This window comes from Mesocricetus auratus, unplaced genomic scaffold (genome assembly GCF_017639785.1).
Source record: "Mesocricetus auratus isolate SY011 unplaced genomic scaffold, BCM_Maur_2.0 Super-Scaffold_100037, whole genome shotgun sequence".
Lineage (NCBI taxonomy): Eukaryota > Metazoa > Chordata > Mammalia > Rodentia > Cricetidae > Mesocricetus > Mesocricetus auratus.
Genome location: NW_024429215.1, coordinates 1,354,967 through 1,376,351, shown reverse-complemented (window position 1 = coordinate 1,376,351; position 21,385 = coordinate 1,354,967). Strand labels below are relative to the sequence as shown.

The 21,385-nt window shown below is 46.9% G+C and overlaps 1 protein-coding gene and 1 long non-coding RNA gene across 2 annotated transcripts in view; one reads left to right on the top strand and one right to left on the bottom strand.

Moving 5' to 3' along the window:
* Window positions 1-3,959: 3,959 nt before the first annotated feature.
* Has1 (hyaluronan synthase 1) lies at window positions 3,960-16,448 on the bottom strand. The gene is made up of 5 exons (XM_021223357.2): window positions 16,343-16,448; window positions 10,634-11,335; window positions 8,443-8,668; window positions 7,795-7,927; window positions 3,960-4,926 (listed from the first exon to the last, which is right to left on the bottom strand). Exons 1-5 carry the CDS (start codon window positions 16,349-16,351, stop codon window positions 4,251-4,253), a joined length of 1,746 nt encoding a protein of 581 aa, XP_021079016.1. The 5' UTR covers window positions 16,352-16,448; the 3' UTR covers window positions 3,960-4,250.
* Window positions 16,449-21,275: 4,827 nt separating this feature from the next.
* Window positions 21,276-21,385, top strand: part of LOC121135352 — an 8,315-nt gene continuing 8,205 nt past the window's right edge. The window contains exon 1 of the long non-coding RNA XR_005872494.1: window positions 21,276-21,320. This is a non-coding gene — a long non-coding RNA (uncharacterized LOC121135352). The remainder of the gene's footprint in view (window positions 21,321-21,385) is intronic.

The following is a 21,385-nucleotide window of genomic DNA, read 5'->3' as shown; positions in this document are numbered from 1 at the left end:
GTTGTTCTTTTGTGGAAGTTTCTGGTTCGGTGGAACACGAACCAAGACATACATTAACTATGGAGTTTATTAAAGGGAGTGACCGGCAGGGGGAGAAGAGAGAGAGAAATTGGCAAAGGGTGAGAGAGTATAAGTGGTCAGGGGTCTGTCTTTTAAAGGGGTCCTTTGCACCTGCATACATATTACACAATCATGGAACCCTGGGCTGACCAGAGTACTGCCTGAGTGCATTCTGCCAGGTGACAGGGGCTGGCCAGCATGATGCCTGAATCCTTACAGCTGCAGCATTAGAAAGGTTGGGAACCTCTGCACTAGGCTACCATGCTGCTGTCCATCACAGACCATACTCAATATGCTGTCTTGGAGCCCCCTCTGAGCTTACATATATCTCTTTCCTTTCGAATTGGTAGCTTACATGGTAAATGGGATTTGTGGCTGAATCAGTGATGGAGGGAAAAGCTGTAGTAGTTACTTTGATTGGCAACATGGCTCTTGAATCTGTGGCCCAGGGAGCTGGAATGATGCCATTGTGTTGTTGAGACAGGGAGACGGATTAAAAGGAGGAAAGTTTGGAGTTAGGTGTGAGGTGCTGTTTAACTATTAGGTGGAAACATCTCTCGGACACTAGTCTGGAATTTAGACAATATTCAGTAATTCTGTCTCTAGGTGGAGAGTGTTAATTAGGACTCTTAGAGCCATAATGCTGAGTACATAGCAGGACCATGTGTAGACAGATAAGAAAAAGGTTTCTCTAATGGCTGCACGGAAAGGAACCCAAAGAAAAGCTTTGAAACTTTTGTGTGTTTATATTGAGTGAGAGTATGAGTATTTTACTATGCAAATGAGTGTGCTTACCTGTTCGTGCATGTGAAGTCAGAGAGAGAGAGAGAGAGAGACTCAGATGTCCTCGTCTATCATTCCATCTATTTTGAGGCTGAATCTGGAGCTTGTGTTTTCTTGGCTAGTTTGGACAAAGAGAACCTTGAACTCCTGATCCTCCCACCTCCATATTCAGGGAGCAGAGGTTTGCAATAACATTCATAGTTTATGCAGTGCTGGGTCAAACTCAGACGCACTGTAGCAGCTAAGCAACGTCCCAGCCCAGAACCGGGACAAAACAAACAAACAAACTGAGGGACGGAGATCACAGAGGCTCCTGTTGCATCCTGACAGCCACGTGGAGAAAACGTTCCGTGCCAGGTTATGCTGGCACATGCCTTGAATCCTAGCACTCGGGAAGCTAAGGCAGGTGGATCTCCAAGCTCAAGGCCAGTCTGGTCTACATGGTGAGTTCCAGGCCAGCCAGAGCTTCTTAGACCCTATCTCAGAAACAAAAGAAAACAAAGAAATCAAACAAAAAGGAACAGAAAACAAACAAACAAAAATAATATGCCCCCTCACACATACATATAATAACACAGAGGTGTGAGGAAACAGACAGACTGACTGTAGAAGCTGCCCTCCCCAATGGGAGGCTCATGGTTTTAGCAATGGTGATATCATTAATGAACTTACTGATCAATTTTGTGGAATGGGGGAGAGGTGAAGTGCTGGTCATGTGATTGGCTTGGGTTTTTTAACAATGGGAGTCAACATTAGTCATTAGTAAAGTGGAAATCAAAACCACAAAGAGAAACCAAACCACAGCCACAGGGAGAGCTTATAATTAATGTGTTATGTAATACGTTTGGCAAGGGTGGGGAGATCAAAGACCTCATCACATTTACTAGCAATGAAGTAAAATAGAGTACTGTTTGTGGGAAAGTCTGCCATTTCCTCCCAGAATTAGGGTCTAGAAAGTTGTCCTGGTGAGCAAAAGACTTGCAGTGAATTGTGAGGACCCGAACCAGTGTAAAATGGCACAAAATATCGAGCTTGCGTATCCCAGCTCTTCTATGGCAAGACGAGAGACAGAGCCAGGAGAATTCCAGGAATCTTGTGCAACACCCAGGCTGGCAGACACAGCGGTGGATTAGAGATCCCACCTCAAAGAAGATGGAAAACAAGGACTGGATGGTCAGGGGACAAGTCCTTTGACCACCGGTATGCACACAGTCACATACATTAGCATACACACAAAGATAACACAAAATTAAAGAAGTGGCTGAGGTTGTAGGTGTGGCTGAGTTAGTGGAGAAATTGCCTGGCATTTTCAAAGCCTCCGCTTGCATCCCAGAACTCTGTGAACACAACATGATGGTTTATGTCTATAATTCCAGAACCCAGGAGATGAAGACTGGAGGATCAGAAGCGCGAGGTCATCCTTGCCAAGTTTGAGGCTAACCTGTGCTCCATGAGTGCCTGTCTCAATAAAAATCTTTAAAAAATTTTTTAAATAATTTATTACATAAATAATATAAATTATTGTTTTAAAATATTTTCAAATTTAATTAAAATAAGAATTAAAAAGAACTATTAAGACCTAGCATCTCTTCCCCTAGGTGTATACTTATAAATTAAAGTTCACACAAAAAAACCTACCAGAGAATATCATAGTCCCAAATTGGAGACAGCCTAAATATCTGTCTGCGGATAATAGGGTAGATGAAAATGGTTTGTGTCCTGTTATGGTATACTTCTTAACACTAAAAAGGAGTAAGTCAGAGAGTCAGTGACTTAGTGAGCTTTCAAAGTGTTATCCTAAACCAAGTCATAAAAGGTCCCAGATTGCCTGCTTCCATTTATAGGGACTATCCAGAAGAGGTAAGTTCACAGATGAAGATGAGTGGCTGCCTTGAGTGTGTATATGAGGAGCGATGGGATGAGGCCTGACCACCAGTGGGTATGGAATCCCCCGAGGAGAGATGGAAATACAAAGTTAGATTACAGCTATGGTGCTCAATGATCAAGTTACTGAAATCAATGGTTTTTTCACGGACTGTTGGCTATTCACAGAAAGGGAAGTAGCTGGGCAGTTTAGGAAGAAACATATATCAAGAGTGTCTTAGCCGGGAGGTGGTGGCCCACGCCTTTAATCCCAGCACTTGGGAGGCAGGGGCACGTGGATCTCAGTGAGTTGAAGGCCAGCCTGGTCTACACAGTGAGTTCCGCAACATCCAGCACTGTTACACAGATAAACCCTGTCTCGAACTGCCCCCTCCAAAAAAAAAAAGAAAGTCTTAGGATTTTGAGACAAGATTTCATGTAGCCAGGGTGGCCTTGAGCTCCCCATGTATCAGAATCAGAGCATGAGGTTTAGTTTTGATTGTCCACTTGACATGTAGAATCACCTAGATTAGAGTGGCCTTTAGGGATGACTGTGAGTGACTTTAACTGGGTTGACAGAGGTGGGATGACTCTCCTGGAATGTTGGCAGCACCATTTTGTGAACTGGGCCCTGGGCTGCTTGACAAGGAGACCTTGAGATGAGCCAGCATGTTCTGCATTAATCCATTGCTCTTGTGACTAGCTGCTTCAAGTTCCAGCTGGTTTGACTTCCCTGTAATAATGGACAGTGGCCTGGAATTAGCCAAATAAACCCTTTCTCCCTTGCTCCTTTTGTCAGGGAATTTTCTCACAGTAACAGGAAGCAAAGGTAATCGAGAATGACGTCAACTTCCAGGTGATGGGGATTATAGGTGTGCCTCACATGCTCGGCCTAATATTTGTATTTTCTTTAATTTTTATTTAAGATGTATGGGTCTTTGCCTGCATGTATGCTTGTATGTTTGTGCACTACCACCACGGAAGCCAGGAAAAGATGTCAGATCCCCTGGAATTGAAGTTACAGAGGTTGTGAGGCACCATGTGGGTGCTGGCAATTGAACTCGGGTCCTCTGGTAGAGAAGCCAGTGCTCTTAACTGCTAAACCATCTCCCCAGCTCCAATACCTGTACTGTATGATGTCAGAACATAGACTCCCGGGAAGAAGAGTGCCCTGTGGAGGCTAAAACACCCATCACTCCTTATTGGGCTCTGTGTCCCTAGTTCTCAATGACAAGAAAAATTGGGAAGAGGTGTTTGAGAGAAAATAAATTAAAATTTTTATTATATCTTAGTCACAGTACAAACACGTTAAATAGCAACAGGGAGAAAGCGGGGACCTTCTGGCCCTGATTCTACAAACCCACACCCTGATCAATAAATTACCCCTCCCCAGAGACCCCCAAAGTCTTGAGTTCCAATACAGTCGGTTGGATGTATTTCAAGAATGACTCCCTCATTTCAAAGAGAAAGGAAACCGAGGCCATGGAATTCGTGGTTCCTGGAGCCACCCTGCAGCCCTCCAGTGGGCATGTTCATGGCCAGACTCACACCTGAACACCGTAGCCTCCACTGCGACGCCTGCAGAGCCTCCGCACAGTCACCCAATAGAGGGTCAGCATTACCACCCAGTAAGCCACATAGGCGCCTGCCCCAGCAGCGAGGTGGTAGGCCTCGGCGGCCCGGGATGGGCCACTCCAGTCAGCCTGGGCTTCTTGGGCAACACTGCGGACCAGGCCTCCAAGCAGGAGCAGAGCCCAGAGTGCCAGGGGTAGCACCGGTACATAGTTAGCAGCCAGGTTCTTCCGGCCTGAGGTGCCCCAGCCACTTTGATTCATGGTGACCAATGCCAGGAACTTGGCGGGCAGCAGGCCACACATGTAGAGTGGTGCATAGAGTGACAGCAGCACCATGCGCAGGCAGCCGCGCAGCCAGGCTGCAAAAGCTGCCTTAGCCAGGGCCACACCCTGCACGCACAACAGCACCCAGAGCAGAGCCCACGGGCGGCCCGCGTAAAAGAGCCGCAGCACTGTGGCCGCCACGAAGAAAGGGAAGAGGCCCGAGACCACCGCTTCATAGGTCATCCATGCATGATGGCGGTGCCACCACAGGGCGTTGTATAGCCACTCCCGGAAATAAGACTTGGACCAGCGGGTCTGTTGGCTCAGCCAGCGCAGGAAGGAGGAGGGCGTCTCCGAGTAGCATCTGGAGCGTGAGGTGTACCTGACAGGCGCAGAGAAACAAGGGTGGGCATCAGTGTGGTTCTTTCTAGGGGCCTGGGCAGGAGTTTTAAATTTTAAGCTCATTTCATGTACATGAATGTTTTGATTGTGTGTGTGTGTGCGTGTATGTGCGTGCGCGCGCGCATGTGTGTGTGTGTGTGCGCGCGCGCGCGCACGCGCGCGCAGTGTTTGTACATGTGCTATGTGTGTGGTGTGTATGTGCCTAAATGTATGGATGCACAAGGAGGCCTGAGGTGTGTGTCTCAGGTCCCCTGGAAATGGAGTTACGGGCAATTGTGAACCATCAGATGTGGGTGCTGGAATTCAACTGGGCTCCTCTGAAACAGGTCCTCTTAACCAGTGAACCGTCTCTCCAGCCTCCTCAACATCCTTTCTATAGGCCTGTTTCACTGTTTAGTATTTACAGCAGCCAAAGCTGCATGAAGATCCTATGCCAAGCAGTTTCTAGTAATTGGTCAAGCAGTGTGAGCTACTGCTGTTTTTACTGTGACTAACACTGTTACTGCAGACATGACTAATATTAGTCATTGATAATAACATCATCAGTGACATGACTAAGTGCTGACTAAACTGGCAGGTCCTACCATGAGGAGTAAGGCAAGACTGGCCACTACCCAGGTTAGTCTCTGTATGAGAAGTTCTCAAAAGAACAGTTGGACCCCTTCCTGTGACTGAGGTAGAAACCGTTCATCTGTCGTTCACATGCCTTAGCCAGACCCATGTGGGGTAGATAGAATCCCAGTTAAGGAGACATCACGGGTGGCCATCAGCAGTTAGTTCATTAAACTAGTCTCTCACCAAGGGCAATGCGTGATAGTGTCTCGCTTTCTCGTATCATTTGGCACCCTCGGAGTTCTGCTTGCTTCTGTCTTTGCTGTTTGTACCGAAAACATCTGCCTGGAGGACGCTGTTACATGCCAGTCTTCTGCTCAAAGCCTTGCACGATGATTTAAGTAAAGATCCTATGAGCCTTTCACAAGGGGACAACCTCTGCTGGCTCACTGCCCTCACTCCTGGTGCTCTCGGCTAAAATGAGATTGGTGCTTCAACTCTGGCTGTCTCCTCAAACTGAAACATTTCCTCTTGAAGGGAGAAAGGAAGACTTTAAAAGCTAATGGAAGATCAAGGAATTTACAAGAGCCAGGAAGCTTAAAATATTACAAGATTAAGGAGAGCCTTCTTCCAGGAAGTGAGCAATTGTGGGGGAGGGCTGGGTGAGAGCAGGCCACTCTTCAGTGGAGCTGCCTGCAAAGTGCTCAGGAAGCTCTACAGTTGCAGCTTTTGTGTGCAGTCAAAGCTGCCTCAGAATCAGGCATGCGTAGTAAACCCAGTGAGCTCACTGGCACCAAGTTAGACTTGGGTAGATGTAGTGATATGTCAAGTAAAGCCTCTATGTCTGACTTTAAGTGGGAAGTGTAGTAAAGCCTTTGTGCCTGGCTTTGAGGGAAATGTTTCAGCAAAGCCTTTGATAGGTTTGGGTTGACCAGCAGATACTGGGAAATTGTTTTGAGACTGTTTAAACCTTAAAAAAAAGTCTCTCTGGATATAATCAAAAGGGACTTAGATGTATATGGGTTTTCTGCTTTCACGGGCAGCAAGAGCAAGTTAACTTTGGTAGTTGAAACTTTTCCCAGCCCCTATTAACCTTGTATATGTTTGAATAAAGTAACTGTAGTGAGCTAACTGGGGGTCAGTGTTTTCCAAGAAGGCTGAAACCCTCTGCCCCATCAGAAATGGAAGGTTTGGCATCTTGGTGAGCTTCTCACTCTACTGTGGTACCTATGACTGGCATCAAACAACAGGCATACTTACTTTTTGTTTATTTTGTTTCACTGTCAACTTGCCATAAGCTAGCATCACCTGAGAAGCAAGCCTCCACTGAAGAACTGTCTAGATCAGGTTGGCCTGTGCGCATGTCTGTGGCAACTGTCCTGATTGTTTATTGACGTGGGGAGACTCACCCTGAATTTGGGTAGCACTGTTTCACAGCGTAGGTACTGAATAATGTAAGTGTAGAGAAAGTACTAAGCAGAAGGCAGCAGCCTGCTAGGGCCCATTCATTTCTCTCTGCTTTTGACTGTGGATGCAATACAGCTGGCTGCTTGAGTTCCTGCCTTGATTTTGTCAGTGATGAACTATGATCTGGAATTGTAAGCCAAACAAACAGGCTCTCCCTTAAGTTGCTATTGGTTGGGGATATTTGTTGCAGAAACAAGACTTAAATTAGGACACCACTTCTTCTCCAGGAAAAGTCACACAACATACTATATAGGTTACCACACTTGATACATAATGGTGTCTCCTTGGTGTAAGAAAGAATTTATGTCCCACAGCCTACTGCTGTGTCTCTAGGGCATCCAACTTTGTGTCCCTGGAAGACCTCCAGAGTGGTTCGTGGAGATCAGGGTCTCTGCTCCTCAGGTTCCTCTTTTCTCGTTGCTTCTCTCACTAGTTTTCACCTGCCCAATCTGCTTATCTCACCCTTCTCATTTCCCTTCTGAGTGTCCACACTGGCTTGGTCTCCATGGTACAGCCCACCTACCCCATCCACCTTGTTCCTTCTATGTGAAATTTCTCATCCTCACCTTGTCTTGTTTGGTAGAGGTGAAAAGGGTTCACAAAACCCTTTACAACCTTTATGGTACCTCTAATTGTCTCCTAATTTCAAACTCTTTGAAGGCCATGGGCTGAATACCTATAGCTCCTCTGCCTCTTATGATATTTATCCTCTGCCTCTCTCTGTCTGTCCCTGTGTCTCTTGCTCAGGGACACTCTTCACTCACACACACACACACACATACACACACACACACACACACACACACACACACACGACCCCTCTACTTACTTGGTAGCATAGCCCATGCTGAGCATGCGGTTGGTGAGGTGCCTGTCATCCCCGAAAGTGCAGTGGGTGCCCAGGAACTTCTGGTTGTACCAGGCTTCCAGGAATTGCTGCAGGAGATTGTTCCTGTACAGGCCTGGGGGGTGGGAGGGATCCAAGCATCAGTCTCCGATGTAGTCAATGCTGTGCTCAGCACATCTCTTTTTCCCTCTCTGCGCTTCCTCATCTCCATCCTAGTCTCAGCCTTGTCCATCACCACCCCTAAATACAGCCCCAGTCTTATGTGAATCCCCTGCCCATTCCAGTGTGTCTGTTACCTGACCATGCTCTCCGTGAGGTCACCACTCCCCCCAAAATGCCACAGCATCCTCCGTGCCCTGTTCAGCCCCATCTCCACCCCAACTTATCTCACGCATTTCCACGAGTCCTTTTGCAGCAACTTCCCCAGTCTCCATCCTTTCCCTTTCCTAACTTCATTCCTCTCCAGCAAACCCAGCACAGCTCTACCACCGCCTCTACCCACTCCTCAGTCTCAGGTCATCTGCAATCCAGACTCCCAGCCCTATCTTTGTCCTCAACTTTAGCCTGCCTCTGGCTTCCTGTCCCCCTCACTGCACACCTACAAGACTTCCAAGGCATCCTTTCACTCACCCAGAGGACCGCTGATGCAGGACACACAGTGGAAGTAGCTCTGACAAGCTCGCTCCACATTGAAGGCTACCCAGTATCGCAGGCTACTCAAGAAACTGACCCAGGAATCTAGAGGGTTAAGGATCCGCACATCTCCTCCAACAGCCCCCACCCTGGGGTCTTCATCCAGCACTCGTACAAGCTCTAGCAGTGCCATGGGGTCTAGCCTTGTGTCTGAGTCACAGACCTGTGAAGAGGAAGGGACCAGGTTCAGACCAGAACCCTACACCAGGCTAGTCCATGGAAGGGCTTGTAGACTGTTTACACCATTTCCTGGGCTAGGATCCTAGACTGAATAAAAAGCGAAGGTGAAGCCAGGCGTTGGTGGTGCATGCCCTTAATCCCGGCACTTGGAAGGCAGAGACAGGTGGATCTCTGTGAGTTTGAGGCCAGCCTGGTCTACAGAACAAGTGCCAGGATAGGCTTCAGAGCTATACAAAGAAACCCTGTTTCGCAAAACCAGAGACGGGGGGGGGGAAGGGAGGGAGGGAGAAAAGAGAGAGAGAGAGGGTGAGCTGAACACAACCTGTGAATGCTGTGTGACCAGCTGCTCCCAGTTTCTGGGCCTTGACTTCCCCTCCATGAAGAACTGTACTTTGAATTTTGAGCCAAAAGAAGCCCTTCCTCCCTTAAGGTATTTTTGTCACAGCTACAGGAGAACAGACTAAGACAGTAGCATGTTAATGAGTGACCACATTGAATGGATGAGTGCATGATGAAATAATGGTTTATATTTCATAGATGGATGGTTGGATGACAAAAATATCAATATTGAAGGAAAGAAAGCAAAAAAGTGGGGGACAAACCCCTATATAAAAGTGGATGAGGTTCACACTGGATATATAGGTACATGGGTGGGTACAAGGGCGAAGGGAAGATTTTTCCATATGGCATGAAGAAAGAAAGTAACATATTGAATGCCTGGATAGATTAGTGGGTGATTGTTTGAGTGAATGCATCTTTGTATTAAATGGATGAATGAACATATGATCAAATAGACAGCTTCCTTTTGTCTCCAGTGGCTGCATGAATGAAAGAGGGAATGGATTTCTTCGCCCAGCGTTATGGTTTGGATGTGAAATGTACTCTATAAGTTCATGTTTATGAACACTTGGTCTCATACCTGGTGGCACTGTTTCTGAGTGTTATATGACCTTTAGGAAGTGGTGGTCAGCGATTGGGTCTTACTTCCTTTTCTCTTTCAGCTTCCCATCTGCAGGAGTGGTGTGACCAGCTTTCTCGAGCTTCCAAATCCATGCCTTCCCTGATATAGTGGACTGCACCCTCAAAAGTCTGAGCCAGAATAAACCTTTCTTTAAGTTGCTTTGGTCTGATGTTTTGTCACAGCAACAAGTATACAAGTGGACAGAGTGAATGAGCACTGCGTTGAATGTGCACACAGATGGATGTGTCATTGAACGAAAGATTCACACCAAAGGAATAAACAAGGGGCCATTGCATCAAATAGGATGGATACCACTGACTAAACAAACGTCCATATTAAATCAGTTCATCAGTGGTTGATGAATGAATGGATGAATCAGTTTCTGTCTAAATATGTGGCAAGAAAGGATTTAAGATCGGGGCGTTAGCTGGGAGCAATGCAAGCTTAACGACCCGCATCGGATCTTCAGCATCATGTAAAGAGCTAGGTGTGGCTTCATGTGCCTGCCTGTAATATTGTGTGTGTGTGTGTACAAGAGGATCACTGGGAACTTGCTGACTGCCAGTCTATGTCTAAGTTCAGTGAGAGGACCTGTCTCAAAGGAATGAGGGAGGAATGTGAAGGAGCAGTACACCTGAAGTCTTTATCAGGCTTCCAGCGTGCACAAGCACGCGCTCGTGCGGGGGCACACACACACACACACACACACACACACACACATACACACGAGAGAAGGCAGGGTTGACAGTACATTGAAGAAATGAATGCTCTATTGCAGGATAGATAAAAGCACGAATAACTATAGAAATATCTCTTTGCCAAATGAGTAAAGAGAAGAGGCTTCTTCAAATCTGATTGAAACAGTATCTCCTGTTTTAAAGTTCAAAGCCTGATTTTAGACTTCTGATTCTCCAGCCTCCACCTCCCAAGACCTGAAGTTGAGGGTTTGACATCACACTCAGGAGGCACGGGGCACCTTGCACTCACCTGCACGTAGTCTACGGAGTCTCCCAGCGCCTTGAAGGCCGTGTACATGACCTCGCGCTTGCCTCCCCAGCGCTGTGCCACGCACACACATCTGCGCGTCCTCACCAGGGCTTCCACCGCCAGCTGCCCGGGGTCCTCCGCCTCCACCTCGCGGTAGGCACCAGCACCCACCGCCGCCTCCGCCGGCTCCCAGGGCTGATGATAGTTGCCATCCCACACGTAGGTGGCGGGGTCCTCATCAGCAAAGACTTCGCGGAACATGTCCACCATGTACATATCCTCGGCACGGTTGCCGTCCACCACCATGAGGACGCGCAGCCGGGCGCGCGGGTACAGCAGGGCGCGCGCCGAGGTCAGGCACTGGCGCAGGTATGCGGGGTCCTCCTGGTAGGCAGAGATGGTGAGCGCCACACTGCGCGCAGTGGCGGCGTCCGGGGGTCCCTTCGCCGCGGCGCGCCGTGCCGCCGCCGCCACCCTCCGGTGCTCCAGGTAAGCGAAGAGGCTCTGTGCCACCAGGTGCGCGCTGAGGAATGCCCCGTAGAGGCCAAAGGCCAGGAGGCCATAGCGATCGGTGGCGAGAGGGATGCCGGCGGCATAAGCCCAGGTCATGAGGCCAAGGATGAGCAGAGCGAATGTAATCGTGAGCACCCGCCTAACCAGACCGGAGCAGCGGCGGGCTGCCTCTGAGGGCTTTGGCATGTCCTATGGGGAAGCCAAGGAGAAGGATCAGTCCTGAAGGCTTTGAGGAGAAGATCTTACTCCTGGAGATCCCCACTCTAAGCTGGAAGATAACATCCCAGAACTTTAAAAATGATCTGTCTTATATTCTAAAGGTTTATTTATTTATTTATTTAATTTTATTTTTGTGGGTGTTTTGTCAGCACATATGGCCGTGTACCATGTGCCTGGTGCCCACAGATGCGAGAAGGGAGCCTCGAAAGGGGCCTGGTATGCCCTTGAGTTGGAGTTATAGGCTACTGTGAAGCCAGTTGGCTCAGGCCCTCTACATGGACAGCAAGTGCTATTAAAATCGCCGAGACAGCTATGTCTCTAGCACCCTAAGAGATCTTAAAAAGATCCCCTGAGCATCACATTTGAAGCAAGTGTGGCTATTATCTTGGCTTAATGCCTAATTTTATTAATTATGCTAATTAATTAGTGTAATTAAGTATGCTACGGAAAGAGCCTGTGTGGCCCCAGCTGGTCTAGAACACCTCCGCCTCCTGAGTGCTGGGAAGACAGGAGTGAGCCACCAAGTCTGGCTTTTACTTGATGCCTTCTAAAGTAAGTTATTATGCCTTCCCCTCCCCCAGCTTAAGCATGTCTTCTACACAAAAGAAATATACAATGCAGTTCCCCAGGCTTTCTCCCAACCCTAACCCATAAAATGGTGCTGGCTTGTGGGATGGGTCAGTGGGTTAAAGGTGCCAGCCCTGCAAGTCTGACAACTGAGTTTTATCCTTGGAACCAATAGGACTGAAGGAGAGAAATCAACTTGCCGTTCTGTGATAGAAAACATGCTTTCCAATGCCTTCTCCCAAAAAGTAATTTTTAAAATTAGAAAAAAAACTATAATAAAGTTAAGAATAACCCTACAAATAAATGTTTCTCTGTGTCAAGACACTGATAGCATATACTAAACAGTTTATACAAAAAGTGCATCAAATGCTGTTTTAACCCTTTTATCTGAACTAGTTTGTTTTAGAGATAAGGTCTCCTGTAGCCCAACCTGTCCAAGGATGACTTTGAACTTCTGATTCTACCGTCTCAACGTCTGGAGTGCTGGAGTGACAAGCATACACCGTCGTGCCCAGATCATGCGGTGTTGGAGATAGAGCAATGCTAGGCAGGTGTGCAACCAGCTGAGCTTTATTTCCATCCCCAGGTAAGTACTCTTACCACTGCCATTTTCCACACAGAGCCGGAGTCACAGAAATCCAAAGATGATGGGACTTGAACCCAGGATTGCAGTTATTAATCACAATCCTCCTAGACTTTTTCCCCGTATCAGGGAACCCTGCAGTTGTGGTATAGATAGCAAAACAGGGTAGCCAAACACTTGTGACTGGTGAGCAGCCACAGGTGACAGAATAGCACCTCTGACTTCCCAGAGGCCTGATGTGTGCCCCTTTTCCACTGTCCGGTGACTTGGCAGGGCCATGTGCATTTACATATCAGTGGAGGCTGCAAAGGGTATCTATCTTCTCAGCTCCCGCAGTCAGACACTGTTTACAGAAACACTCCAAAGTGTGTACTATTGCTGTGTCCTGTGACAGAGGCCGAGAGAGATGAATTCCCTCACCAAAGGTCACTCGGATAGTAATCAGAGGACTTAGGGTTCAAACGCAGGCAGTCGGGCTGTAGTGCTTCCTCTATTTTAGACTGTCAGATCCTCCTTCTCTAGCTGACTGTGGGATATGGGTATCAACATAAGGTAGGCAACGCTGTCCACAGCTGAAATGCAGCCAATATGACCAGTGTGCGAGTTTCTAATCTTAATTTAAAATTTAACATTAGCAGTCTCAGGAAATGTCTCAGCATACACAAACAAGCTCAGTGCCCACCTATAATCCTAGCACCAGGCAGGCAGACAGGTAGATGGCCAGGGCTTGCTGGCCAGCCGTTATAGCTGACATGGTGAGCTCTATGTTCAGTGGAAACCCTATCTTTTAGACAAATAGTAAAGAACAGATAGAGGAAGACATTGATGGTGACCTCTGGCCTCCACAGGAACAGGCTCATCTGAGCACACACCTGTTCGACATATACACAGAGACATTAATGTAAGGCCTAATGATGTAAGCATGTCATCCTAGCTACTTTTGAGGCTGAATGTTATAAGAGGGTTTCAAGTTCAAGACCTGCCTGGTTAATTCAGTGGATAACTCTCAAAATAAAAAGGAAGAGGCTAGCAAGATGGCTTAGTAGATAAAGGTACTTGCTACCAAGCTTGAGGACTCCAGTTTGATCTCTAGAACTCACTTGGACAAAGGAGAGAATAGACTGGAAAATTTTCCTCTGACCTCCACACTTGAATAAGCACATAGGTGCTTGTACGTGTGTGTGCATGCATACACACACACAGTACATACACACACATATATGCACATGTACATACATACACACATGCATATACATACACACATTTAAATGCAAATGCATAATTTAAATATATACATTAAAACAAATGCTCTGTTTAGTCCTGTTCAATTATTGAAAAACTTTTAAATATGCTTTGAACAAGTGTGACGCATGACTCTTCTCTTTTTAACTGTAGGTTTCATAAAAAGCTAAACCCTGGCAAGCCATTTTTTTTTTCATTTTTTAGTCTCAGACTGGGGTGGGTGAAAAAACGAAAGATCTCATTAATATTTTTGCGTGGAAAATGCTCATTTTTTTTCCAGACAATGTGACATGAAGCTCAGGCTGGCCTTGTCTTCACTGTGTGGCCCAAAATGACACTGAATTTCTGATATTTCTGTCTCAGCCTTCTGAGTGATGGCATGACAGAGGTAGGCCTCAGCATTCTGTTTATGTGGACCTGGAGATTGAACCTGGGCCTTTGTGCATGCTCCTTAAGCACTGGACCAGCTGAACTACATGCCTAAATCAATCATGCTTCAAAAATGTTTATGAGTTTGCTTATTAATTAGTTAATTTTTATTTGTGCATATATGTGTGCACACATGCCATGGTGTGTGAGTGGCAGTCAGGGCAATTTTCAGGAGTTAATTTTCACCTTCCATCATGTAGGGGAACAAACTCAGCTAATCAGGTTTAGCAGCAAATACCTTTCTTTTTGAGCAATCTTACCAGCCCCAATTATATTTTTAAGTATACGATAGTGGTCAGGACACAGGTTTCTGATACTACTTACAAACAAATGTATGTATTATGTATGTATGTATGTATGTATGTATGTATGTATGTATGTATGTACTTGCAAAACAGCTGAAAGGGAAATAAAAAGGTTTTGTGGAGTGTGAAAGTTACTTGCAGTTCAAATCCCAGGAACCTTAACACTACACCACTTTTTACCTGGTGTCTATTCTGATTCTACTGTAGAATACTGGGATTGAGTAGGTTCTTCAGAGAATACGAGGGCTTCCAGTCCTCAGATATTTCCTGACTGGTGTTTGATAGAAAAGTTTACAGTTGTCTCATACACTGGGTTGAAGCGAATAAAGTATCAAAATTAATTTCATTTAAACATTACATTTACTTTTTGCTTATTTTGTGTGTGGGTATATACATGTCACAGGACATGAGCAGGTGTGTGTGTGTGTGTGTGTGTCTGTGTATGTGGGGGGGTGGAGGACAGTTATGGGACGACATTCTCTCTTCCCACCATGTAGATCTTGGTAACCAAACTGGATTGTCAGGGTTAGCAGCAAGCACCTTTACACCCAGAGTCATCTTTTAGGCCCCTCTTTTTTCTTTTTCAAGAGGATTTAAAAATCATATGTGGAAATTCCCTTTATGTTTCTGAACATTAGAGGTGAGTTGGGGGCTGGGGGATTTTAAAAAGAAGATACAGGCTTTCCCACTGTTGCCCAAACTGGCCTGGAACTCCTAGATTCAAGCATCCTCCAGTCTCAGCCTCCCTAGTATCTGGGACCTCAGGTACGTAGAACCCAACTTGAGACAGAACTTTTAAATACCCACTAACAGTTATTCTTTCTTTTAGACTCTTTCATTCCTATCTTTTTGCCTCATACACGTTGTGCCTGGGCTCCCAGGGGTGGTTCAGCTTTTGGATGCCAGCGATATGGACACCTCTACCTACTGCTGTACTTGCAACATTAACAGCCACACAGGCTGAAAGCACCCATGCTCCACAAAACAATCTCATATACTGTCTCAGGCTGAACACAGGTGTCCTGTGACCTCCCACTGAGGTCTGAGGACACTAGCCCTCAGCATCAGGAAGAAACAATGTCAAGATGATAAACAACATGTCAGTAAGCATCCAGACAGCCATCAAGGATCTGGAGGTGATGGAACAGAAATAGAAGGTTTCAGAAGAAATGGTGAACAGTTCAAATCAGTGGTTCTCCACCTTCCTAATGCTGCCACATTTTAATACAGTTCCTGGTGTTGTGGTGACCCCCCCCAAGTATAAAAGTATTTTAGTTGTTACTTCATATCTAATTTTGCTATTGTTATGAATTGTAAGTGTCTGATATACAGGATGTATTTTCATTGTTCCAAATGGACCAAAGGGGTCGTAGCCCACATGTTGAGAACCACTGTTTCAAATGAACCCCAGATGTATGAAATTGCTATTTTTCCAGGTCAAGAGAGGTTGACTACTGGTGAAAGCATGTAGTTCAGCTATTTAGATTCTGAACCTATAAAATCAAAACCAAAATGCATGTATTACACACATGCAGTCTCCTTTGGGAGTACCAACATACACTTACAGAATGATAGACATGTATGGATGGTAAATAATATGGCAATAAGCATAGAGAAGGAAACTCACTCCACCTCACATGCTCACTGAACGCATACAGTGGCTGTCACAAGTAGACATACACACATGTACAAGCACATTCTTAATAGTCCCCAATACACATGGTCTCACATGTGGTAGTAATTACCCTTTTATGGCAGCAGACACCACACACACACACACACACACACACACACACACACGCGCGCGCACACACACTCACACACTCACATGCAAACACACATGTTACATACGTGTCTCATGGCTGTGGGTCTTGCTGAATTCTCTCCTCTCCGTCTTGCTCTGCAGTCCGTTTGTGTCTGGAGCTAGCTGGAGGGGGGCCATTTGAAGACCAGCAGATGCGGGGGTGGAGGAGGCTGACGTCAGGCTAGCCTGTCCAGGGGCTCTGAGGTCAGGCAGTGCCATGACTCCACCCTCTTCGATTCCCTATTCCCGACATTGCCCCCATCCCCCTCACCAGATAGGACCTCCCTTCACAGTCCCTCAAACTGGCTCTTCACTCCCCCCTTTCTCCCAGCCTTTCAGCTGCTTTCTGTTTCTCCCCTTTTCTTTTGCATAGAGTTCACTTTACCTTTCATTTGTCCCTTCTGTATAGACTGTCACCTGTTTCTGTCTTTCCCATCTCCCTCAGCTGCTTCTCTTGTGTTTTGTCTGTGTTTCTCTCTCCCCATTTGTCTTATCACTTTCCATCACCCACCCACCCTGTCTCCCGGCCCCCACACCTTCTTGCTTACTCTTCTTCCTCATTTACCCCTCATCTCACCCGAGCTTACCCTTCCTTTCGTCACTCTCTACAAAAGTGTCCCCGAAGACCATATATCAGCAACTGGCAGATAGCTAGAGTGCATAAATGTGCATGTCTGTGGGTGTGCCTGCGTTGCTGGCGTGTGTTTCACAGAAGCCTGGAGCTACAGTCAGAATTGCCAGCTCTTCTATGGGCTGATATGTGTCTGTCTGTGTATCTGTAGTGTGTGTGTGTGTGTGTGTGTGTGTGTGTGTGTGTGTGTGTGTGTGTGTGTGTGTGTGTCCGTGTCAGATCTGGCTAAGGCTGAGGACTGGAATACTGGGATGTTTCTTCTGAGAGACTTCAATGACTTCCAGGAATGGCCTGGGCTTAGTGCTCTGATATACGTCATAGGGACTGGGGCAGAACACAGGTGGGAAGAGATGGGGTTCAGGGCGTGTGTATTCCAGCTCTTCTGGGCCTGAAGCATAGTGATCATTGTCAGTCTTTTTTTTTTTTTTTTTTTTTTTTTTTTTTGGTTTTTTCGAGACAGGGTTTCTCTGTGGCTTTGGAGGCTGTCCTGGAACTCGCTTGGTAGTCCAGGCTGGTCTCGAACTTACAGAGATCCGCCTGCCCCTGCCTCCCGAGTGCTGGGATTAAAGGCGTGCGCCACCAACGCCCGGCCATTGTCAGTCTTTTGTACTATTTGTTTGGGGGTTTTTGTTGTTGTTAGCTCTAAGACTGCCTTTCTCAATGTCCCTCTCACTGTGAACTGATGGTGGGTAGTGTCCAGTAACTCTCTCTTCCTTCATCCTCCTGTGTGGTGAATGCTGACAATTTATATTCTTTCTTTCTCGCTGTTTCCCTTACACTTGCTCTCTCATTTTGTACTTGACCCCCTGACTCTATTTCTCTACCCGTCCCTATTCCCGTTTCTCCCTCTCCTCCGTTTCTGCCAGTCTTCCCCTCTCACGTCCATTACCAGTCACCATCTCTCGTCTACCTATGTCTGTGTGTCTGTCTGTCTCTCATCTATCATCCTCTATTAACCTTCCATCTGTGTATCTGTCCTCTATCTATCCCCCTAACCCCGCTATGTCTCTACCTGTCATCTGCCTGCCTCTTTGTGAGACTCTCTCTCTCCCCTCCCCTTCCGACTACTTAGGTCTCTGTTTTTCCTTTCTCCTGCTGCTTCATCTCTCTTAGACATTCGGGCTTCTCCTGAACAGAGCCAGCAGGGTGTGAGAACCTTGCTAGACAGGGTGTAGGAGCAGTGCCAGGTTGGCCTGTGCTTGAACCTGACCACTGGGGAGAAGGTCCCTGGTGGTGGGAGCCTGGGCACCACCCACCACCCATCGGGGGAGGGCAAGCTGTGTCTGATGCTTTTGCCGGGAGCCCATGATGCTTAGTGTCTGGCTGTGTCAGGATGATGGAGGCAAGCCCAGAGCGGTGGATAAGAGGAGTTCCTGTGGCTACGAAGGGATAGCCCAAGCTCCACCCAGGAGCTGGGTGTTTGACTGCCTAGCCTGGACACCGCCCTGACTGGGTGGGGCAGCGGTATAAAACCAGACGTTTCTAAAACCAGAGTGTGCATGAGAGACAGACCAGGATTTCAAACCCTGAGGGGTTTCTCTGCCAGGACACTAGAAACCTGGCCACAGCCCAGACTCTTCCTTCAGACCCAGGTATCCAGGCCTTAGTCTTCCTCTGTTAGACCAAGGCTGACAGACCCTAGCAGTCCTTCTCCAGACCAAGGAGTCAAGACCCCAGCCTTCCTCCCTCACACCCAAAAGTCCTCCTCCTTTAGACTCAGGAGTCTGAACGTCAGCCTTCTTCTCGAAGAAAAGGAATACAGGCCTAGCCCTCTTCCCTCAGACAGAGAGGTCCAGTTTCCCATAATTCCATGCAAGTACGGACAATCAGGACTGAATGTAAAGACAAGCTAACAAGGAGGATGATGATACTTTCTTTATAACTGGTACCTGACCTGAGCCCACAGTGCCCTTCCTTCTCCAGGTAGAATCTTTATTTACCTTCAGGATGAGAAGACAGGAGAGAAAGATAACAGTGGTAGCCACGGATGGAGGGGACACAGAGGAAAAGCATGTTATTTGTTCTAGGGACAACTCTTGAGCTGCTGATGGGTGGGGCCCTGGTCTAAGTGATGCCAGGCACACATAAATGACTCAGCAGGGGGCCCTGCCGCTGAGGGCTGAGGAGATGCCAGGTCAGTATGGGAGACAGCTGTGTAAACAGAGGATTGGCATCTGACTGAGTACTAGTTACCCACAGCTGAAAGGCAGGGAGGGCTTCCCGGAGGAAGTGCTCCTGCCTGATAAGGAATTAGAGCAGTAGACAGTGAAGAAGGGAAAAGGCATCCCAGGCAAGACTCGGTGTGGCTACTTTATAGAGCACACAGTGAGTGGTGCTGTGCAAACACTAAGTAGCTGAGAAGTAATGAGATACATACAGGTAAGATTACTTTAAATATGGGTTGGGGGGTGGTGGACCAGATGGCTCATTGGTGTTTGATGCTCTTGCTGAGAATCTGGGTTGGGGCCCCAGGTCTCATGTCAGGTGCCTCTAAATCCAGCTACAGGGTATCTATCCGGCGCCTTCTTTTGGCCTCTGTGGACAATTGTACACATGTGACATACACACAAAAATAAAAGAAATCTTGTAAAAATTGGGGGCTTGGGTGGCTGTAGAGATAGATGACTCAAGGTAAGAGTACTTGCTACTCTTGCAAAGAACCCGGGTTCAGTTTTCAGCATTCCCTTGGTAGCTCACAATTGCCTGTGACTCCAGGTCCAGTAGTTCCAATGCCTTCTTCTGAATGTGTAGGTACATGATGTACAGCCATATATGTAAGCCAAACACTCATGCACATAAAATAAATCTTTAAAAATGACTTTTAGATCAAAAGGCAGAATTACACATTCCAAATGGGGATGTAGCTCAGTTGTGGAGAGACTGCCTAGCAGGCATTTAGACAGCGGGTTGGATCTTCAGACATTTAGACAGTGGGTGTGGTGGTGCATGCCTGCACTGTCAGCACTTGGGAGAAGTTCATGGTTGTCTTAGACTACAAAGCAAAATTTGAGGTCATTCTGGGCCACATCAGATCCTGTCTCAAAATAAATACATAGGGTTAGATGGGATGGTTCAGTGTGTGAAGGCACTTGCCACTAAGCCTGAAAAACCTGAGTTCATCCTCCAGAACTCACATGGTAGGAGGAGAGAACAGACTTCTGCAACTTGCCCTCTGACCTCCCACTGCAAACCCTAAACTAAATGTAATAAAATGTTGAAAAATGTTTAAATTGTATATTCATGTATTCAAAGATACAACATCATTCTTCATGATAAAATCAAGCTACGATGGACGATACACAGAGTTTGAATGCCAGACTCAAGGACTATTCTTAAAAACGACTGACAATATTTACAAGACGTTCTAAATAACAATGGGGAACCGTGGTGGATTCCATGGCAGGCGAGGGTGACTGAGGTGGGGGACAAACGCGCCAGATAGACAGAGCTTAAGTGAGAAGTTTCATTAGAAAGAGAAAGGGGGGTAAGGAAAGAGAAAGAGTTAGAGACAGAGAGAGGACAGAAGAGGGAGCCTGAAAAAGTCCTGTCTGCCCCCAAGGGAACCTTGGGGAAGAGAGAGTAGAAAGAGAGGGGTAGGAAAGAGAGAGGGGAAAGAGAGGAGAGCAGGAAGGGTGGGAGTGGGGGATGGAAAAAGAGTGTAAGTGGGGGGGAGGCCTGTCTTTTTAAAGGGGTTCTTTGCACCTGCTTGCAGACTCCATGGAATCCTGGGCTGACCAGGATACTGCCTGAGTGCATTCTTCCAGGTGACAGGGGCAGGGTAGCCTAAAGCCTGAATCCTTATACTGTCCTCAGTGTGAATCTCCCTTTGGCCCAGGGTATCCGTACTACATTTGTGACCGGCCCTTAATTACTCAGCCATCTATTTATTCGATTAATTATGGCAATATATTATCTTTGAATTCCAGTAGTGCTTATTTTATTGAAAAGTTCACCCTTGACCATTTCTCCTCGTGGCTAAGATCACACAGCAATAGCAATTCAAGTGTACTAAAGAGAAACCACGAGGAGCAAGGTTCTTAGCTTCTGTGTAGAACTGGGTGCTATGTATAGTTTCAGGCATTCAAAAAGGGTCTTGAAAAATATGCTCCTGGGATAACTGAGGGAGGGGATTTCATTGGTGTTTTGAGGCAGGGTCTCTCATGAATGAAAAAGAAAAAAGGAAATAAAAATGACAGGAACATGACTGCTCCAAGCTCTAGTGGAGGAGAAAGTTTACTGTGGATAAAAGTCAGAGGCAGGGACATGTGGAGAGCCCAGAGTGGACATGACCCTGAGTCATATGAGGAAAAAGGGAAGGGGAAGGGAGAGAGGGGAGAGAGAGGAACGAGGTGCAGTAGCCAGGAGGCCAAAAAGAGAGTAGACACAAACACCAGGTAACCAAATGCTTGGATTGTACAGGGAAGGGCGGCTGAAGGAAGGGCTGCTGGGGGAAGGGCAG

Coding starts and splice junctions, on each gene's coding strand:
- Has1 (XM_021223357.2), bottom strand. Junction 8,669..10,633: donor ACTCCGTAGACTACGTGCAG/GTGAGTGCAAGG, acceptor TCCTCTTCACAG/GTCTGTGACTCAGACACAAG. Junction 7,928..8,442: donor CTGCATCAGCGGTCCTCTGG/GTGAGTGAAAGG, acceptor CCCACCCCCCAG/GCCTGTACAGGAACAATCTC.